Here is a 22,365-nt window from a genome sequence, read left to right on the forward strand (position 1 = left end):
CTAATTTGCCAGGCCTTTGCTGCTCCTACTACCCATGCGGTAACTTCTTTCCCAATTCCAGTCATAGCTGTAATCATGTCTCATCTTTCCTGGCTAGACAGCTCTCGGAAAGCCCAAGGCCTGGAAACTCGCATAGGCCCCTATTACTCAAGTGCGCAGACTACCTTAGATTAGAAGGCTAACCTCGCCCAGCTATGCTTTGCTGGAAACAAATTAGAGAGACGCTTGGCCTTGACTGGGACTCCACGTATCCACACAGGCTCATTCGAGAAGGACTCCAACACATCTGTCAAACTGAAAATCGTTTCCTCCACACCTTTCCTCTCATAAAGAATTGAAGTCACACAGCAGTCACCTAGAGGAACACACGGAAGGGGAGGGGGGAGGGGGGGGGGGTTGAGGTAACAGCTTTTAAAATCAATCGTTTTTTTTTTTTTTTCCTGCAGGAAAAAGCAAATTCACTCAGAAGTGTTCTGCTTTTGTTTAACTCTTTTGCCGGTTAGAAACACCAGGATACTCCCAGCTACTGTAGGAACACATACCTTTGACCAGCTGTATTTCAACATGCGCTATGCCTAATTCACCATTTGTCTCCCTTAATTATTATTTATTTTCTTTTATTAGTTGCAGTATTGTAAATTTAAATTTTCGCAATTGTGCTCTACAGTACCTGACCGCATCAATAATAATAAAATCGTGTTGCAAATCCAGTACACAGGTTTTTTTTTTTTTTGGGGGGGGGGGGGGGGTTGCACCTAAAGTTCCATTAGGTGCAAGCTGGATTCAACTACTTTAGCTCCAGATTTGAACAATTTCTTAATAAGCTATGTATGAATGTATGTAACACACTAACAAGGGATAGAAATAAAGAAATATAACATATGCATACATTCATAAACAAATAAAGGAGGCAGCCACAATGCAATTCTATCCCAAGAGCCTGACAGCATTCTCCTTGTCAAACTGAGAACACTATTACACATAAAAATCCATTCCAGGTATGAAAACGTCTGCTTCCAGTTTGGTTTCCACTGGATCACTTCCAGTTGAAGTTCAGCAAACTGTTCTCCTGGAGGTGTGCAGTGGAGCCGCAGTTAAACAGGGCTTCCTGTTTCCACTATCATTTGTAAAAGTGCACTGGCAGAAGAACTGGAGGAGCCGACCCCTATTCAATTCTATCCTGACATTTTTCCAACCATTTTAAAACTGCTTAAAATTACCTCTCGGACTGTTAGACCCATACTGTGAGTAATAAGGGAGCTTTAAGAACTAACATAGAGCAATGTTTTCCCTTTGTAATCCTTCAAAAAAAACCTGGGCACATTTCCCCCCCACCCCCGAGTCATCTATATGTCAAGGTAAAGCATCTCCAAACAGAACACAAATTAGTGCTGAGAGTGAGATATGTACAGGATGCCAAAGTACACCTCTGAACTCAGCTCAGATACCCACACTGTGACAGATGAGCGCGAGCACATGGTGTCCTACATTCTTCCCTTGTGTACTCTTCTGTGCACTCGACAGCACTTCATTACGGAGCAGCTTTGCAGACTGCCCAGCGTGACCGTGGCTTCAGCTGTGCAGGGACCCTGGCTATTCATGGGACAAAACAGGCCCTGCTGTACTAGAGTAGCAGGCTTCCTCCTCTCTATGTAGAATATTCAGCTTCTTAATGAGGTCCAGTACAATAACCTTCTAAAAGTAAAAAAAAGCCAAGGTAGTGAACATGTACTCCACATGATTGTTTATTGCAATGCTGGATCCTATCCTGGTTAAAACATTAACAAATAAAATAAACTAAATGTACATCTGGAAACCTTTCAGGGACAACGAATCTTTAAAAGCACACTTCGATAATCATTCAAACCAGCATTAAAGCAAGCAGCATAGCCCACAGTGCAGTACTGTTTCACAGCACGGTTCTCTGCCAATGCACTGTACCCTTAAACGCTTGCCAGGGACCTGCACATCACAAGAAGAAACATCTCATTACATTGTCATTGCCTCCCTCAAACCGTACTCTACCAATTGAAATCCACAGCTAAACCCCTGACCAGAACAACCACTTAGCTTGGACTAATGTGCATTCCTTGACAAATACTTTCCAAGAGGGAAGTGGTAACTGCCTGATATGAACACATCAGGTGGAGTTTTTCATTTTAGCTGGGAATGCATACGGTACAGTAGATGCTGTTGTGTCTATACAGTACATACTCTACCTGTGTGTATACTGTAGCGGGGGGGGGTGCAATCCATTTTCTCTTTTTGTGCTCTGACTTGAGCGTTCTGCTTTGCCTCGGAATATAAACACTCATGCAGGCAGCAGGGTCAGTCGCTAATGCAGCACGGCTGAGGTCTGATCTGCTTTGTGTAAACTGTCTAAGTAAACAAAGCCATTGTTTTCATTTCATAACTCCCCTGCCCTGCCACCTTGTATAAAAACAGGATCGCCATACAAGGCAACACTATCTACCTGTATGAATCACCAGCTCTGCGGCTCCGTTCCTGCTGAATATAGAAGACATTTTACATTGCTGGCTTGCAGTCCACAGCTTTTGTACAAGTCTTCTTTTGGCTTTGGAAAACAACTGTTTTAGGCCCCCCCCCCCACCCACCCCACGTTTCATTGCATAGTGAGCGATCCCGTTTGCACGTCTGTCAGGACAGTGCTTATCCAGATCAGGAGATCAGCAGTTCTGTCTAATATCAAACAAAGCCCAAATAGCACCCTGAGGTGCAGTTGTCAATCTGTCGTTCAATTTAAATAGCATTGAACTATTAACAAAAGGTTAACCGTTTAATTACAATTTACGGTGATTTAATTACTGGGATTACGGTAGAACTAATCATAGTCTGTCCCCAGTAAAAGCCCAGCTTGTACTGAAATGAACCATCACCAGTGCATTAATATTACCAGTTGTAGAGATTCCTTTGCTTTACTGCAGTATTTACTAGTAAGCAAAACCATCAATGGGCCGCATTGTGTAGCACATCCTTCCTGTACTTCTCACCCCTTTAGATTAGAAGCCGTTCTATAAATATTCATTTAACAAATGATATGTTATCATGAGACTTCGAACATGTTTCACGGTGTAGGCAGGGGTGGGGGTTGGTTATCAGCTTAGTACCCGGTACTTCTTGGGCTTTTCAAAACTCTGTTAAACTTCTATCTACAAGCTGATACTTATACTTTATTTATATATATATATATATATATATATATATATATATATATATATATATATATATATATATATATATGAAGTATAAAATATGCAAACTTGGGAAAGAGTTCGGGTTTGGTGACCCTGAGAAAAAAGTACTTTTTTTTTGTCCTATATAATTACCTGGGCTGTCTTATTTTTTACTCACTGGAAAACATTTTTTGGACTGTGAAATGAAGGGGTCTCACATTTAATCCCTTTACTGTACCTGGTAAAAATGAGACACATTACATACTTCATAGAGAATAAAATAATATTACTGTAATAGATGATTGATTAATTGCCCAAAGGTACCATAATACTATAATGTTAGTTGTCATGGCGATGATAAAAAAAAAAAGAATAAAAAACACAGGGTATCAAAATTGTCTCAAATTTACCATAAGACCACAACTGTACACCAGAGACCAAAAAAAAAAACAACCAAAAAACAACCAAACAATGTGTATCACATTTAAAAAAAGCAATTCACTTTTCCTAACAAAAGTTACAGTACAGAAATAAATATTTTAAAAAAAAATGTGGTTCACATCTTCACAGAGAATCTGCTATGTTTGCTACTACGACTACTACCACAAAACCACAGGAAAAGACCACAAAAACTACAACTAGAGGGCAGACGCTTTTTTTTTTTATTTGGAAGATGCTGTGGGCTGACAATAGAATGATTTTCATTTACAAATAATGCAAGATCTATAATTTATGATAAAGCATGTGTTAAAACCTGTGTCAAGTATTGTTTTTTGGGGAGGCTGGAGGTTTGTTTTAATATTTAACATTGGTATCCTGGTGACTTTTTATAACTCTGAAGCACCCCCATGGCCTCAACAGAGCTCTCAGATTCATGTCTAAGCTACCGTACATCAGGTAAACCAGAGTGTAACCATTAACCTGTCCCCCTGCAACACAAATGTACATTAGCTCTATGTATGACTGAAACGGAAAGTGATACGTGACTCACACGTTAGCCTTGAGTAGCCCTGGTTTTTCATACACACCACGCTTTCCATTTAGAGTTTAACTTGTCCGGGACTGTATGGCTCTCAGTCTGATGCCAGATATATCTCTATCTTTGCTACTTTATTCAAGTGTCTCTTGACTTGGCCTGTTACCAAGGCAATCAGTGACCTGTGAAGACCTACTGTAGCAGCATGTCAACAGGAAAAAATATTGTTAATTCTTGTAATGTATAAAAAATACCGGGGTTCTCGATTTCTATTTTCAACGTACTCAACTAAAACACAGCAAAATATAACAAACTAGTCCATTTTAATTTACAGCAAATTACGTAACAGTATCCCCTTGAAGTCGCAGTTCGGGTTTGTTTGTGAAACACACATTTATCTTGTTTTTAAAGTAGAACCTATACTGTGGTTCATGTTTTAACTACCTTTCCAGCCAGTAGTTTTCTGATCAAATCTGACCTTGCATTTGTACAGTATTTGTTGATTAGAAACACAAAAAGGCTTTAAATTTGTTAAGAATTTCCCCCCCAGTTTTCATTGTTAGCTGTCATCCTCATTTCCTCACTAACATATATATATACACACACACACACACTGCATCTGCTTTTATGAATACATTTTAGTGTGCTATTCATTTCCATATTTTTTCATTCTGTGTAAAAAATATATATATATTTACTGCTCCAAGATTTAATGTGACATCTTCACATATGTGTTCTTCTTAAACAGAATATAGCAAACACTTTCTTTTCTTCAGGTGCCAATTAAATTAAGCTGTCACATTTACTATGTTTCATAAAGTGCCTTCAGACCCAGCAAATGCTCAGGCAGTGGACCTGTAAGTTTTCTGGAATGCCATTTATTACCGCTGTCACATGCGCTCACACCTTACAAATGCGTGATTAGCTGACAAATATTAAGGTTGAAAATAATTGAGTCTACTGTGCAGGACGTAGGTTTAAAACTACAGGACATGGTTATTACGTTATATCTGTGATACGGTAACCAAGGACTTAATTTCCATTTTCATTCCCTTTATTGGCAGTAACAACATTACCACTCTTCTATACAATGAATGTAAGTGTGGTCATGTGAAAAAGAAGGTATACAGAAATGTATCGTACAATACTGCATGTTCAACAGTTGAAAAGCTACTGCAGAAAGACATCTAGGACAGGTAATCAATCCACGATTTGACTGTAACTGGGTTGCAGCTTTCTGCTTTTGTGTACTACAGATGGACAAGGCAAGTGGGGGGAAATCAATGCAATTTCTGGGTGACTATATTACAGAATGCAATGTATACTGCTGTACTCATGGTTATTATACAGTGCAATGTATACTGCTGTACTCATGGTTATTATACAGTGCAATGTATACTGCTGTACTCATGGTTATTATACAGTGCAATGTATACTGCTGTACTCATGGTTATTATACAGTGCAATGTATACTGCTGTACCCAGGGTTAATTCAATCTTTGAGATCATTCTCATTGTGTGCTATTCTGCAACGAGTGTAGAAAAATCTGTGGAATTCAAGGGTGTGTGAAAATTCAGAAGACAGAAAGCTAAAGTCAAACATATTCATAACATCAGCAGAAGCCGGTCTCGTCTGTTGAAATGTCACAATGGCAGAGCAGAGTAGAAAGACAGTTAATCCGACAGAGGTTTTGTGACAGGTCACCTTTGGTTCTTGGCGATCCTTTTTATTACATTTTTTTCACAAACACTTTTTTATAAGGCAGGGACCAGACAATGCAGTGCAGTGGGGCTGTGTTGCAAGTAAAGGTTACATGTTGTAATATTTTAAATTAAAATGTTTTATATTATTGGACGTCTATCAATCAAGGATACTTCTGCAATTGGTTCAAACACAAAGGTAGTTCTCTCTGGTACCAGGGGCTGTCCAATATAGTTTGGTATTTTAATCAATAAGGCGATCGTCATCTGGTTCTCTCATTCTTAACCTGTGCTGAGTTACTGCAATCGCCTTCTCAAACAGGTATATATGTGCTGAAACCTGACTCTCAGATGCAACACTGATAGCATGGAAGAGTTTGAGTGTAAAACCTTTTGAACATGGGTCTACATGTAAGGTGTCCTTCAGCCTCCACAGTACTGAAGTATTCTGAAACCAAGACCTATTAAAGTTCCTGCAATAACATACCACAGGGTGTTATCAAGTGTCGCTAAGAGTCAGTGTCAAATCCAACTCCCTGCATTCCCGCTCTTGACATAACTTTGAAATCTGAATGTTTTAACACATTTTTGGAAGGTGTTATTTATGAGACGTGTAATATAATTCCTACCCACCACAGAACCACCTGTTCTCAAAAGGACTGGGGTTTCAAATGCAGCTGCCAAACCCACAGAGCGCATTGCCAATCATTAGCATTGTGGCTGAGCGCTTTTAAAAACAGCAGCAAAACACAGCGTCCTAACTCACAGTCACTGCTTTAATGTACAAGTACTTTAAGATTATTCCAATAGAAAGAAAGAGTTTCACTGTAACTTACAGTAATTAAACATTTACAGATCTATCCCAATTAAGGCTATTACTGTAAGTGGATTCAAGTCTTTTAGAATAAAATACTGTAACAAACAATTAGAGCAGGAATCCTGTCAGCAGGAATTCAAATTTCAATATTTTTCACTGATCCACAATCCAAGCGCAAACACTAACCCTCTCTAATAACCTTTTTTAGCCTAATGATTTAGATATATGTAAATTGGTAAAGTGTTTGTAAGTTTTTGTTTGCTGAAGAAAAATAATCACATAGACTATATTGATACTGTACTTGAGATGTTTGATGCCTGCAGAGATATTTACTGTGAATTGGGAAACAGGGTCGTTCTGAAGCTTATAGACTACAGTAATGCATGTACTTGGATGACTTGTGAATGTGGTGTGAAAATGACAGTAGTACTGCAGTTTTGTTTGTTTTTTACTACTCAAAATCAGATTAGCAGGATCTGACCTGGCATCCCTTTTAATGATTTTTAAATCATTGGAAATACATTCATTGTGTTGCCCGTCTATGAGAATCCCTAGACTACTGTACTGTAGCTTTGCAAAATAAATACATACCTTTTTTTTTTTTTCCCGGGATCCATAAACCATTGAAGGATCCGTGTTTATTTGCTACAGTCTCTTTTTGGGAGTTGTAATCTATATAGGCTGACGTTATTTATTTATTTGTCTCTCAACAGGAAGTACTTTACAGCACGAGCAGAGAAAACAGCCCTGCTGGCAGAAGAATGCCTTTGTACATAAAATCAATTGGGCCGTGCCACGCCACTGACCGAGGGTAGGGGGTGTCGGAGTAGCATCTGTGTTCCAAAAACTACTTATAAAAAGGAGAAGGTGTAATCAGACCAGCAGATTCCTTCAAATAATTCATTCAGTTCAGATTTTCTTTTGGAGAAGTTTCCTAAAACTTCATATTAATACCTGATAAAGCCAGATAATAAGTCACCCCCTCTAAAAGGCAAATGGTTTAATTTCTCAGCCTAAGCACTGCTTTTCAATGTAGAGAGTTGTATGCTGTTGAGTTATGCAACCTCTCTGACTAATATATTCTATGACTAATTTTTCTATTTAATCACACTGTGTGACTTAAAGGCTGCTCTTAGTCACCATTCCAATAAAAGGGCACTCTACACGCTTGGGCAACCTTAAAACTGATATTGAACCTTGATTTCCTTTTTAATTGTTAGTTTTAACTCTTCAGTACAAAGGAAAACATTACAGACCTGATCAGTTTCCAAACCAGAAAGTTTTGGAATCTGTTATGATGTCATTTTTTTTCATACCTATAATAAACATGACTTCAGCGTCCAAAACAATGACATAACTAAGATTTTTGCAGTGACTCAGAACACTCAACACTGAAACGATATTTGCATGGACAAACCTCCTTTCGTTTTCTGTTTTATCACAAAACGATGAAAACAAGAAAGGGAAGTTCAGCATGCTGGAGTACATTGGATCAGTAGCACCAAGGTACCACAGGAACACTGCAGTATTCTCCATCATTACCAATGCATTTTAGTTACTTTCTGATACAGTAGCATCACATGCACCCCATAACTTCATGTCATTCGTACGGTACGTACAATAAGACCAAGACCAGATGGAAGAGGCAAACCCCAAAATCCACATCATTTCAAATCTCAAGGTCTATTAACTCCAGCCAATCACAGCTGCAAAGCCAGAAGAGCACTATATATACCCTGTGGGATGTGTAATGGAGAACTGATACATGTAACCCAAACTGTTAAGTGTATGCTTTCTAATGGCCAGTTCTTAAGCAATGTTGAAATTGATGACCATGGGGAATTGGCTGCTCTTCCAGTCAAACCACTCCTCTGGCTAGGGAATTGGCACAAACTCTTGCCATACACTCTTACGTCTGGTACTATATTCCAGTTGACGAATCATGCAGTGCACTGTACAGTATGGCTCACCTATTTTCCATAAACATTATTCCACTGGTTTTATCCAGACAAAGTCTTCCTCTGAATCACTGCAAGTATCCCAGAAGATGCTAATTAAATGGGGCTTGTCCAATGGTATATTGTAAAGCCCCTAATTATGCAGTCTTTGACGTGTCATCCTTAAGAACAACTCTTCATTTTCTACCACAATATAACCACGGTTCTAGGTGACACAAAACTCAGGGGCCCATTTAACGAGGTATTCCACCTAAGTCCCCTGTTTGACCCTGATTTATGTTGAGAAAGGGTTAAAAAAAAATTAAGTGCTTCAGTGTATTCAGCTGTGCTGCTGACTGGAACACCCCTGGGATTCCCAGGAGTTTCCCACTGCTGGATATTAAGCATTACCACATGCGTTGACTGAAACAAAGACAAGCACCTGGGTGAGCTCATAACGCATTGTTTTGGGCACTTGAGGCAGAACAATAATATTCCACTACACTGTTATGCTGTAGTGCAACTGGGCATATGTACATTTAGGTTTCACTGTCTTAATTCCTTCTATATTTACAAGTAGTTTTTGTTGAGATATTTGATGTCTGTAAAAATGATACCAGTGAAAATGAATACGCAGGTAGCTTTGGTAGGGTTTTAATACAGCTCTGCGTATTTTACCATGGGGGCACAAGAGAGCTATAGGCATTTTAGATGGATCCCTTACGTAAACATCTAGGCCTACTGCTGAATACAAATATATTTTCTCCTCTTACTACTTTATCACTGATTGGCTGCACCACTTACAGTACCAACAGAGCGTTCTCCTTTTCTCAGAAACCGCCTCTCTGACTACAAGCTAAGGTTTCATGCAAAAGATTAGTAAAATGTTATTCAAATCTTTGTGAAGTCTGAGCAGTTTCAAAAGGAATACTGTGTTTTTCTAAAACTAAGATATTTATAAGACAGAGTTCAACAAAGGCCTAAAAGTTGTGTAGTTCTTCTTAAAAATGACTTACAATCCAATTTGTTTATGTTCTTTTTGGTATATCAGACACCTGGTCTTCTGTCTTCACTATGAGGAATGAAAGACCCATACTGACTCATATAAGCCCTTGAGAATTTAAGTCACCATTCGCCAAAGCTATAGTCAAGTGAATTTATTTGATGCTAAATTGAAAGCTGCCGCCACCCGTACAGTAAATGCCCATCCCCAGATCTGTCTCCTCGAAGTTGAGCAGTTTTATAGGTTTTCCAAGGAAGACAAAACAGCAATTTTTTATTTTTTTATTTGGTCCATTACGACAAAAGGCAGGTTTTAAAAAAAAAAAAAACACAGAAAAACTATAGACAGAAAATCTAAATTAACAAGTGAAAAGTTGTCAAAATGAATAAACTAATTATATGCAAAGCCCATAGCATGACCAGTTATCTTCACCAAGTAGAGACACACAGTTTTAAAATGCATGAGCTCTTTGGCTCCTAAAAGTGCCAACTACAGAGCAGCAAGCAAAACAGGCAGGGTCTGAAATGAGATTTCATAAATTCTTTCAACGTACCACTGATTCTTAACGTGCTGAGGGCTTGACGTTTCTTTTCTTTTTTTAAAGAATGGACGTATGCAAATCAAATGCATAGTATGGAAAGAAGTTTCCCACAAGCACAGTGTGAAAAGACTACTCTTCCCTATACAGAGGCCTGTGAATGGGCCCTTTCTTCTGAAACAGAAAGTGTATGAGGTAGAGCGGACAAACTGTAAAGGTAACTAGGTCTTTTCTCCTCAGGCTTTGCTCTCTCTAAGCCTCAACACACAATAGCTCATTTAAGCATTCAGTCTGACAAAACCCAATAAAGCACATTGAACTGCAGTCCAGGAGGGAAATGAAAATGACTTAGATTTAGGAAAAAAATAATTAAGATCCTTCTGTATTTTTTTTTTTTTATATAAAACAGGGCATAAGAAATGTTTGCTACAAGTCATTTATAACATTAGCTACCTTCTACACCTGGAGGTAAAGTGTTTTATTTCTGAAAGAAATCAACCTGTTATTATAGCCCCAGGCTAGTAAAAAAAAAACAACTTGCTGGCCCTTCAACTACTCAAAGTTGTTTCTCCTTTGTATTTTAACAGGCGTGTTTTATTTGTCTTCGTTTTTTAACTAGCATCAAAATCTTGTCCTCGAAGTGTAAAGAAGCACCTTTCCTGTTGAACTTTTTCAAAACTGTTCATTGTCAGACAAAGAAATCTTGTGTCTGCTAATTTTAAACCTTTTTTTTGTAAACTCTGCTCTTTTGTATTTTCTATCCTGAGAATCATAGTTTGTCTTTGCCTATCAATGATATGTGAAACAAATGCAGGTTATACTGGCACTGGCAGCGACTTTGAGGTAATGCTGCTTTGTTGTGTACCGGTAAAGGAATTTGTTTTGAAAGGTTGACGTCAGACAACTGAACGTCTGCTGCCTTATTAACTACTAGGTGCGCACTACAAAACTGTTATACACTCCAATTTACTGAAAATTATATTTTACCAAATAACAACATCAATACCTATATGACTATTATTATTATTATTATTATTATTATTAGTGTCTGTTTTTAGTTGTATTATAGTAAGGGTGACCTCATTGTTTTGTTGATGCTATTTCAATCTAATCTGTTAATATTTCTGAAGAAATGAAAAAAAACAATACAGCTCAACTCAACGAGAAAGATTTTGTTACCCATATATTAATGCAGTGTGGAGTAGTGGTTAGGGCTCTGGACTCTTGACTGGAGGGTTGTTGGTTCAATCCCAGGTGGAGACACTGCTGCTGTACCCTTGAGCAAGGTACTTTACCTAGATTGCTCCAGTAAAAACCCAACTGTATAAATGGGTAATTGTATGTAAAAATAATGTGATATCCTGCAACAATTGTAAGTCACCCTGGATAAGGGTGTCTGCAAAGAAATAAATAATAATAATAAAAGTCCAATGAATGTCTGCACAGCAACAGTTAATTATGAAGCACGCTTTATTATGCAAGGCTTACACAACCTATACATGTCTCTGCATTGCTTTTACTGTCTTATTAAAAAGTGAAACCAGTTCTGTGCTATGAGCTAAGAAAGGCGATAAAGAGTCTGTGTCTTATTTATTCTTGCCTAGGAAGCAAACAGCTGTACAATTACTGAACAGTAACAGCTCTGTTATGCAGTGTTTTGCAACCAAACAACTGTAAACTGTGTACCACATTTTGAAGTTCACGTGCTACAGCGTGGGGTTGATAAAGTGAATAATGTATGCTCACATCCCCAGCTTGTTTAACACCCAGGAGATGACACATATTTGGTGATTTCATATAATTAACCAATTAATAGTCCTGTTATGCCACACAGTGCTCTGCAGAGAGCAAATAGCTATCATGAGCATCGGCCAGCAAGCTAACCAGCCAGCCATGCATTTCTTCATGTAACTCTCAAGGGAGCTGCTATGTTGTTATGCAAAGCCCAGAAGAAAAGACTGATCACCTACCTACTTGCTTGCCCATGCCAGCACCTCAGGAAGCATAGCAACCCCATCCCCCACACAACACTATAATAGAATAAGATAAATGTGGGGATTATGCCTGAGACAACCCCGTGCTTTGTTATTCCTCTGGGCCCTTTCTGCAAAATGGCCTAAACACACACGCAATTCGACATGCATTGAGGTTCACAAAGAAATGTGGAGAAAGTGAAATCGTACCTAAAGCACGCATGGGTGCTTAGGTCAAAGGTCACCTAACGGTACCTTGGCTGCTGACTTAACTAAAGAAAAAGAGGGAATTGTTTTTTGTTTTAATTTTTTTGTTGTTGTTGATGTTTGCCTTGCATTGTATAGACGCTGCACAAAATTTAGGATAAATGAAAATTTCCTCTTTGTGTAAACCATACCCACCAGGTGTAGACCTTTTAAATGTTAACAGATGACATTTAAAAGCTGAATAGAGAAGGCTACATTTCCCCCCTTGAAAAATGAGGGTTTGGCATGATTCTGGTGTTTCTTTATCGAAAATGTGTAAGTCAAATCACCCATTAAAGTGAAATGCTATAAACATTTTAAAAACGAATTAAGAAATGCAGCAGGAGGTCCCTAACATCATTAAAAATTAGGAAAGGACAATAATAAATTACCCAAAGTAGTGAACACCAACCTTTTGCAGGACTCCACAGCCCCCCCACACCCCCACCCCCACCCCCACCCCCACCCCCTGAACCCCCTTTGAAGTTCCTTCAGCATCCCTTTTTAATGAAGGATCAAAATCCCCATTTTAACCAGCTACACAGTTTGGGCTGAGGAGGTCTGTTTATTTTGCTAGGAATGTTAACTTGGGCTGCATTCTTCTAATCCCAAACTGCCATCTTAAATTACCAGTCTACTGAGAACGGATACAAGTGGCCTTGACAAAGACCTGCAGTACCCCAAGCACCTCCACACCAACACCTGACATCCTGCCAGTTGTTAACACCTTGATGCTGACACTGCATTCTGGGCTACCTTCATCCGACTGGGTGGGTATATTATAGATAGCATGCAATGCATAGCAGGTATACTTCTGAACACTGTTTATTGGACCATCAATGTAAAATATGTGTGTTTTTATATGCTTTAACTAGGACTATCCTGTTCATTTGCTGGATAATTCTAGCATTTACTTGTTTTGGGATAGGTAATCTTTATATATCAATGAATGTGTGTCCTAAATTAATACATTAAGTACACACACACACACATTATATATATATATATATATATATATATATATATATATATAGATATAGATAGATAGATAGATAGATAGATAGATAGATAGATAGATAGATAGATAGGTTTTAAAAGTTTGAATATTGCCTTAAGACTAAATATGACACATATTGTACAAATACCATATAAATCAATTCACATAATCTGTCTAATACCTGTAAACAAACAATCAAGCAAACACATGTATTTATTTCTGTATTAATCTGAGTATCTGGTAGATCTTACTCTATATACTGTTAAGTTTAAACTTTGTATGGCTAATATGACTTGCAAGATCAATTAATTCAGTGAGTATTGACTATTTGAATAGCAATATGCTGCATCATATTTCATCATGGCTTCATGACTAAGTACCCAGCAATGTTATTTGCTAATACAGAATAACTGACAACAATATTTAATCCATCAATAACAAAATGGAACAATAATGATCTTGATTGAAATGATAGCATAACACATTTTGCACAGTAAAACTAAATAAAATAAAAAATCCCAACGTGTTCTATCACCTTGCTTACCTGGCCTGTCTCCTATAGAGCAGCTGCATACACTACACTGCCGCATCCGTTAAATCACATCGCCATTCTCCTCAATCCATACAGGAAATGATACACTTACAAATGGAACAAATGCAGGGAAAACATTATCGGGCGTGATAACGGTACAGTACAAACCTGGATTATGGAAAGTACGTGTCAATTCAAACCACCGCTTTATTTCTCGACTAGCCTACTACAGTACGAGTATGTGCAAATACGCTTTTGTAAAAAAAAAAAGAAAAAAAGAAACGAACACAAATCTGTTTTCCTAATTTAAAACACAAAGGGAGAAAAAATATCTGACAGCAAGCGTGGTAAACAGATCCCTCCCATGAGGATGAAGGAAGCAGACAGAAGGGGGCTGACAGCATGCGGGAGGATAACTAAACACCATTTTTTTTTTCTTCTACCTGCACAAGTTGCCATTTGCTGCAGCGTTAAAGAATCTCTTTCCCTTCTGTTTTCAAAGACAAGTCAGTTTTCACGAAACGATTCCTTTTCACAGTCTGACGTTTTAATTTTCCCAAAATTAGAACAGCGGGTTTATTTATATGAGGACATTTGAAAGCGCAAAGTCCCGTCTTTCCTGTTCAGGTAAACATGTTTACAGCTCCTGGGCAGACATTGGGTGGCTCAACACTCACATGTCACACACATGTCGTCAGCAACAGCAGGAAAAGCCTGTTTTCTTTTGCTGCTTAACGTTCATTTAAAAAAAAAAACCGCACCAAAATGTGACAAAAATACGTTTAACAAGGAGACTTTACAGTTTTAATACTGAAAATAAAAGGGGATGCGATTATATAATCTGCCCACAGTCAGACAATATTCAATTCAAAGCATCCCCACCCAAAAAGAAATATAAATATTAAAATATTGCAGAAATAAATCCAGTTTAATGTTAACAAACTCTAAATCAAGTTTTGTTTTTCTTTTGTCACAGGAAAACATATATTGATTTCCCCCCCCCCCCCAACCCCCCCTCTGCCCACCCGCCTAAATAACGATTTAAAAATATGTCAACTTTTTTCATTATTATTTTTATTGTCGTGGACAATTTTGACTACCTTTTTTTTTTTTTTTCGACAGTTCAATTCCATACAGGAAATCTCACACTGAAACCTACAATTGCCAGGAAAAGGTTGCAAAACATCGGTTTCACATCCCTAAAGAGACGTATAACAACAAACAAAAAACATATTCCTCATAGTAACAGCCAGTAAGGTAGGAACCCTGACAGTCCCCCTTCGATTTTATTTTTTGATTGGGTAAACACAGGAGCCCCGTCTTAAGCGAGCAATAATGTGCATGCATTCCGTATAGCCTTATCCTAGACTGCAGCAGTTGTGCAGAGCCCCCCCCCCCCCCCCCCCCCCTCTTCTTTCTCTAAACGTTACCACCCAGTATATACAAACAGGTATCTTTCAGCATACAAGAGAAAAATAAAAAAGTATCGCTATATTTACCAGGCTTTTTTTTTCATTAAAAAGTTGTCCAGTCAAATATTTGCTTCCAAATTAAGACCCTTTAGTTTTCATTGCACAAATGAAAAATGATCGCTAATCACATAACCTTCAGATGCTACTAAACTGTACACACTCCTTATTTTAAGTTTTCGTCATAAAACAGATGACAACATGTTTTTTTTTTCAAATGTAATTCTAATATTATATAAAAACGAAGGTTAATAATATAAAACTTAATTTTGCAGCAACAGTGTGTCCTGCATTTGCAACTGAGCGTGAGAGAGCAACCCCAAATTGTGTCTTTCAGGTAACAAGTTTTTATACAATGAAACTAGTTAACCAATGCTGAATAAACGTCACCCCTTTCCCCCATGATCAAGAACCAACGCAATTTCATGATTATATATATATATATATATATATATATATATATATATATATATATATATATATATATATATATATATATATATATATATCAGAAACGTCTAATCAAAAATAAAACGACGCAGTGGCGCTGGGATAGTTCTTTTTTGATATGCTGTAAACCAGGTAAGAAGTTTCGGTTCAGCACAATCAACGTAAAAAGAAAAGAAAAGAGAGCAGTCTAAAGTTTCGCGTCTAAACTTACAATAGTAACACGAAGCAATAAAATCAGAATAAGTCAAACTGAACTAAAACTGAGAACATGGGGGAAACAAAAGGCGACCCCTCAATGTAACGGGACTAGGTGCGTATAACGGTCCAGAGAGCAATGAACCGCTAGGCGGAGAGAGAGAAGCAAGCCAGGTATAACGGTACACCACATAGGCATACATTAGACCTTAGTTTCTACTTTCCTCTACTTAACTCACTAAAGACAGAGATCGGAGCGTCCCACGACTACAGGGGTCTCGGGGATCCAAAGAGCACCTTCTCCTCTCCCAATCCAATGCCCCCCCCGAAAACATGAGTAGTTTTACTCACCGTTATTCCTCCTCGGATTCGCCTGTTTTCTGCGCTTACACCTGGGGCCATCCGCCATGATCCTTTCGCTGTGTCTAAATGCTGCTGGAGTCACCTCCTCCTCCCTGGCCCCCCTCCTCTCCACCTCCCCTCCCTGCACCTGGTTTACGACACTGCTTTACGACATCACCTTCCTACTGCTTACACCTCGCCCTCCCCTCCTGTCCAACTCAATCGCTTTCTTTTTTTCGTTGCTGTTTTCCTCTTTCCTCGTTCCTGTCTCAGACTCCATGTTGCTAAGGGAGACTGGGGAAAGGGACGCTGATCAGTCACACAACATATTAAGTTCATAACGGGAAAAAAAAGATCTTCAGGTAATTAATTAAAAGAGGGAGAAAGCGAACCAAGAGATAGTAGGCGAGTCGCTAGGGACCGCAAAGCGATATTCTTCCACTGTAGTGACCGTTTACCAGAAACTCAAATTACGAGCGCAGTAGGAAAAGTATCGTTTCAGAAACCATTAACCCTTTACATTGCGCAGGGTGGGGCGCCTGGGGATGAAAGCGTGGCAGCCACGCTTAAACACTTTGTAATTTTGCATTTTTTTCCCTACTAACTTTAGCCTATAGTATAAGTCGATAAGGTAAGAATGCGTCACCGGTGCCAAATGGGTCTCCATTCTGCGGAGCTAGCTATCCGACACCCACTACTTTACCGTTAGCTGACAGACTGGTGCTATCGTTCAGGGAGGAGCCACTGAGTGAAAACACAGAGCACGGCCGTCACGCGTCTCAACTGGAGCAGGGATGATGTTATCCCTCGCCCACCCCCTAGCGCGCTCTGCTTCTTATTTGTGGTGATTGGCAAACCGCTATGCCGGGGGGGGGGGGGGGGGGGGGGGGGTCAGTGGAGCTTAGTGAGAAGTTAGTTAGAATGACAGTGTGTGAAGCAGAGCCCAGCCGTCCAAAATGTGCATATTTTAATATTAAAAGCTTACTTAAATGCACGACACAATACATTATGAACACACACACTCACACTCACACTCACACGTGTTTATCCACCGTGTAAAGGGCGTTTGGCATTTGGAAACAACTTGGCATGTGTTTACACTATTGTTGCAGCACATTGCATCAACATTACACAGAGGCGGAGTCTACAATTGCAACTTCAGTGCAAGCACAGATACTTTGGCTGTTTTGGGCACTTATTCCAATTTGCCATGGAACAAAAACAACAACATTGTACGTTTGTCGTAAGAAGAGTGATTTGAGAAGCAGTGTGTAGATCTGCTGTAGCCCTGTTGTGATCATTTTTCACTGTGTACAGTATGGTGTCTCAGTTCTATTTAATCAGTCGTTTATTTCTGCTGCAAGCCTACTGCGTACCTGCAGGAACAATCTTGTGCTACCAGGAGTTCGTAATTCCGAAATCTGAACACTTGTCCGTGACAAAACAGTTTAACAGCGTTGTTTTCGAGCAGTAAAACCTTTCTGGCATTGTTTCAATTTCGGTTTTTGCAGCAGTTATTCGTTTAAAAAAAGTTTTACAATGGACTATAGATGAATATGTACAAAAGATAAAGCCAGTTTACCAGAGTACATGTTTGGTTCAGAGTTGTTTATAGACCCAGTTACATAATTGCATTTTATAAACATATATACATATACAGTAACTGTCTTTATTTTATATATATATACTGTATATATATATATATACTGTATATATATATATATATATATATATATATATATATATATATATATATATTTAAAAAAAAAAAAAGCTAGATGTGATAAATTAAAAGAAAAAAAATGGTTAAAATTAAATTGACATGTTTGCATGAGGAGCCTTCATCAGCGTTTATCTGTGAAGAGAGCCAGGTTAATATGTTAATTTCTACTTGAAGAATGTGGCACTACCATGCATCAATGGGAGCTCTCAGGGAAACAGGCAAGTTACTGTAATAAGCCTCATAGCCTGCCCTTCACTGTCACAGTCTGATAAAGGCCTACTAGCTGAAATGTCACAAGTATCCCTTTGTAATCTCACTGCACACATTGGAATCATTCTGTATGTTTACAGCATGCAAAAGCAAGGCATCAACACGTATCCACAGTTACCACCAGTTTCAATATTCACTGTTGTGTTTATTTTATTTATATTCAGTACATGTTACACTTGTCTTCTTGCTGCACTGTACTGTGGCCACTGGTAAAACAGACAATCAACTTGCATATAGCTGCATGGTGTATTCAATTTAAAAGCTATGTGTAAATTGTATGTATTTATTTGTAATACTAAAAGAATAGTTAGTAATATTAAAAAAAATGTATTTTGACTAGATGTCTTCTTCAGTGTTTTGTTTAAGAATTCAACTTTACTGGGAACTTCCAGTCTGACTATGGTACTAAAATATAAAATTACAGCATGTCTATTGAAACTTAGGATAACTGTGTAATAATGTTCAGTGCCACTGCATGTAAATGGAAAATTAAAAAGCCCCTAATATCGTTTCCATGGACAGCCAACTCGGGTCGACTCAAGTGCGCTCGAATTGGTCTGAATTCTCCCAGAACTTGAGTTGATGGACAACTGGAGTTAATGAAAAAGGAGGCGTTCCATGCTTTTCCGAGTTACCCGAGTTATCACCTGAGTTGAGTTAGGCAGGAGATACTACCGATTTTCCCCAGAAATACTTGCGAGTTAAAGGTCAAGATGTGAATTCGCTACAGACAGTATAGATTATTGCATCTGACAAAAAAAGCCTTATACTTGTATTCATGTTTTCAAATCTTTTTATTCAGTTAAAATGTCTCTCTCTCTCTCCTTACTTGTTTTTGGTGTTCACGAACCCGGATTTATAATTACCGTATAACGGGAAATTTTGATTGAGAATTTATTTTTGCCTTATTGCCGGTTTTGACTGGATCACCAGTAATACATCACCAATCAGACTGTTGCATACAGTGATCCCGCCCTCTGGCAGACTGGTATACAGAACAGGTTAAAAAAACGCTGGACAAGGAAAATAATGTATCAGATGTCAAAGTGGATATGAGAATGGCAGGGATGAAAACATTAAAAGTAGACCAGACATATCCATTAAAGGATTTTAAAAAATCGTGAATTTATCTGATGTGATCAGAAACCCTGAGGCAGTGTCAACTGCGCCTGCTGCTATAGTAGGACTGTTCTTTTCTATGTTCTGCGTTTTTGTGTTCGTTTTTTGTTTAACAAGGGTTTCATTAAGTAAAGCCAAAATTGTTTATGCCAGACTTGTTAGAAAGTCTGTAACAAAATGGTTGCTCATTATTGTCGATATGTTGTATTTACTGTTACTGAAGACACCCATTGTGCAGGTATTTTCTTTTACTGCAGATGCTAAATTCAATTAAAAAAACACAATTGACCCTAATTTATTGATCTAAACTTGTACTTTTAAGAGTACACTGTTCTAGAAGTTGATTTTCATTAAATTAAACATCAGCAACTGCAAGCCTTTATACTTTAAAAACCCTAATGCAAATCATTTCTCTACCAGGTGGTTACTCTGATTCAGTTGTGAGCAGTGGCAACCCTGCACACTGCAAGCGAGCATCTTAACCACAATGCAAAAGAGCCTGGCTCATTCTGCATTCATGGTTATAGAGCTTGTAACCTCATCTCATCTCACCAACAGGGGGCAGGACAGAATGCCAAACGGCAGTGTATCACACAGCACTGCCCCTTACATAAATGCAAGTTTGATTCCATTTTTATCTTCTAATTCAAAGAGGGAGACGACAGCATGATTAAGCGGTAGGATATTTATTCCAGGGACTGATAGGATAGGAGTGGCCCTGGATCTCTCTTTGTGGCCTGAGAGGAGCTGCCCTTGCATGAGGGGAGACCTTTGACAGCTGTCACCGGTCAACCAAGGCCAAGAGACGGGACCCATCGATACCCAAAAATGAAGGAGGCTGCAGAGGAGGAGAGGATCAGTTTCTGGGGATAAGTGGAGGTTTCTGTATGTTGTCACACTTACATCTTTGTATATACCTGGAGAATCACTTATCAATTTGTGAATACACATTGAATTGCTAATGCGTGTTCTGTACTATTCTGTATATACTCATATAAGGCAGGGTCATCAGCTTTTTCACCACACTGCTAGTTCTAATTTAAAATCTACATACAGATGCTGTTATGTTACTGACACACTTGTTACCAATGAAGAATCACTTGGTGGGATTTTGGTTCTTCATACAATGGAATACAAGTTTTAGCAGTCACCATTACAGAAACTGTTTTTTTGTAGGCAAGAGAAGATTGTGTAAATAATGCCTTCAAAAGTTCATATTAAACTGAAAAGTTTTGGTATATATTCACTTAAAAAAATTCGATATGTCAGAGAAACCCCAGTCAATGAATCAGTTGCACCTTTTGTTATAAATTCTTAATCCTAACCTTGTTTAACTGCCAAAAAGTGGTGAACAATGGCAATACTATTAAAAAAAAATGTTTTAAGTGGGATAAACAGCTGTTGAATCAATATTCATATAATCAAAGTTTCCACATTGAACAAATACATCATTCTTATTATAAAGGAAGTACATTTGACTCAAAATACCCAGGTTGCTCTGTGTTCTCAAGCCCACTGCTAGTCTATTCCAAGTCACTGGAGCAGCATTAGCAGTCAGAATGTGCTATTTTTGTACCTGGATGAGTATCAGGTGTCTGAAGGAGTTGCTATCCTGTTGTTCATGCTGCTGCCTCTACTAGCTTTGTACTGTTCTGCCTCCATGGAATTACTTGTTCAATGTCATTTCTCTAAATGCGGTCTTCATTTTCCGTAAAAGAGGTTGAAACCCTTGCAATCCTGCAGTTTTATGTCTGCAGAAAGTACCTGGCTCATTTTGCAGGATTTATTTTTTTTCCAAAGCAGCTGGTGAGATTGGAAAAGTATATACTGCATCTTGAAAGCCTTTTTCTTGTTGTTTTTTTTAATGAAAATCGATCTCAATTAAAGGTGTGATTATGCTTGTCATACTGAATATCAATGATGACTTGCCCCTGGCCCCAGTTTGGGTGCTTTCATTCAGGTTATTCTCGACCCTTTTTGAATAGTTGGCACACAGTCTACATTGCGGCTTTAGCGGATCTTCAGGTCCCCAGGAAAGGTTTGCCTCTGGATGACTAAAGCAGAATTTTCTTTAACAATGACTACAAGTTTAAAAAAATGCCAAAAAATGAGGAGATATTTAATGGATGGCACAAATAATAAGAAGGTCCCTGGTTCAAATCCCACCTCAACCACTGACTCATTGTGTGACCCTGAGCAAGTCACTTAACCTCCTTGTGCTCCGTCTTTCGGGTGAGATGTAATTGTAAGTGACTCTGCAGCTGATGCATAGTTCACACACCCTAGTCTCTGTAAGTCGCCTTGGATAAAGGCGACACACAAAGATGCACTGAAGAAACATTAAACTGTTTATCAGTATTCTTGCCAAGCCATCATGTAAGTGCTGCCAAGACCCCACTGTATAACAAGACACCAGAAGCCATTGTTTTTTATAAGCAAGTCGATGTTCTGCATCCAGCAATACAACAAACTGAAATATAGTGTGTAGTAAGCTTAGATACTTCCCCAGACTGCTAATCCCGCAGATTCTAATTATGTAAATCAGGATTTTGCACATTTGTGTTGTTTCAAAGGACTTTTATGGCACCCAACTCAGGAGAATAACCAAGGGCAATCTCATCCCCTGTCCTGGGACGTCTTAAACCCTAGTAATCATCTAATTTTAATTAGATTCTGTCAGGTTTGTCTTCATTTTTATGCTAACACATTTTAAATGTATTATTATTAGAATTGTTAAAATATGCGTGGAACTTGTCCAATTATAAGTGCACTCTCCAGACCTCTTTTTAGGCTAAGAGTGGCTTCTTGATCATTCTGAGACAGTGAGAAAAACAAAGACAATCGGATAAGTAATATTTAAGAATTAATTAGTGATTTACAATA

At 38.4% G+C, this 22,365-nt stretch overlaps 1 protein-coding gene across 4 annotated transcripts in view; it reads right to left on the reverse strand.

The window, feature by feature from the left end:
• Positions 1-17,074, reverse strand: part of LOC117394444 (zinc finger E-box-binding homeobox 1-like) — an 88,082-nt gene extending 71,008 nt beyond the window's left edge. For 2 of the 4 annotated variants that reach the window (XM_059019604.1, XM_059019595.1), the window contains exon 1: positions 16,380-17,074. In XM_059019604.1, coding sequence (XP_058875587.1) covers positions 16,380-16,437 — 58 coding nt within the window. In that variant the 5' untranslated portion in view covers positions 16,438-17,074. Of the gene's footprint in view, positions 1-13,926; positions 14,198-14,357; positions 14,554-16,379 lie in introns of those variants that run through there. The other 2 variants (XM_059019620.1, XM_059019612.1) reach the window with 2 other exon arrangements.
• Between the last annotated feature and the right edge of the window lie 5,291 nt (positions 17,075-22,365).

The sequence above is a fragment of the Acipenser ruthenus genome, chromosome 3 (genome assembly GCF_902713425.1).
Source record: "Acipenser ruthenus chromosome 3, fAciRut3.2 maternal haplotype, whole genome shotgun sequence".
NCBI classification, from domain to species: domain Eukaryota; kingdom Metazoa; phylum Chordata; class Actinopteri; order Acipenseriformes; family Acipenseridae; genus Acipenser; species Acipenser ruthenus.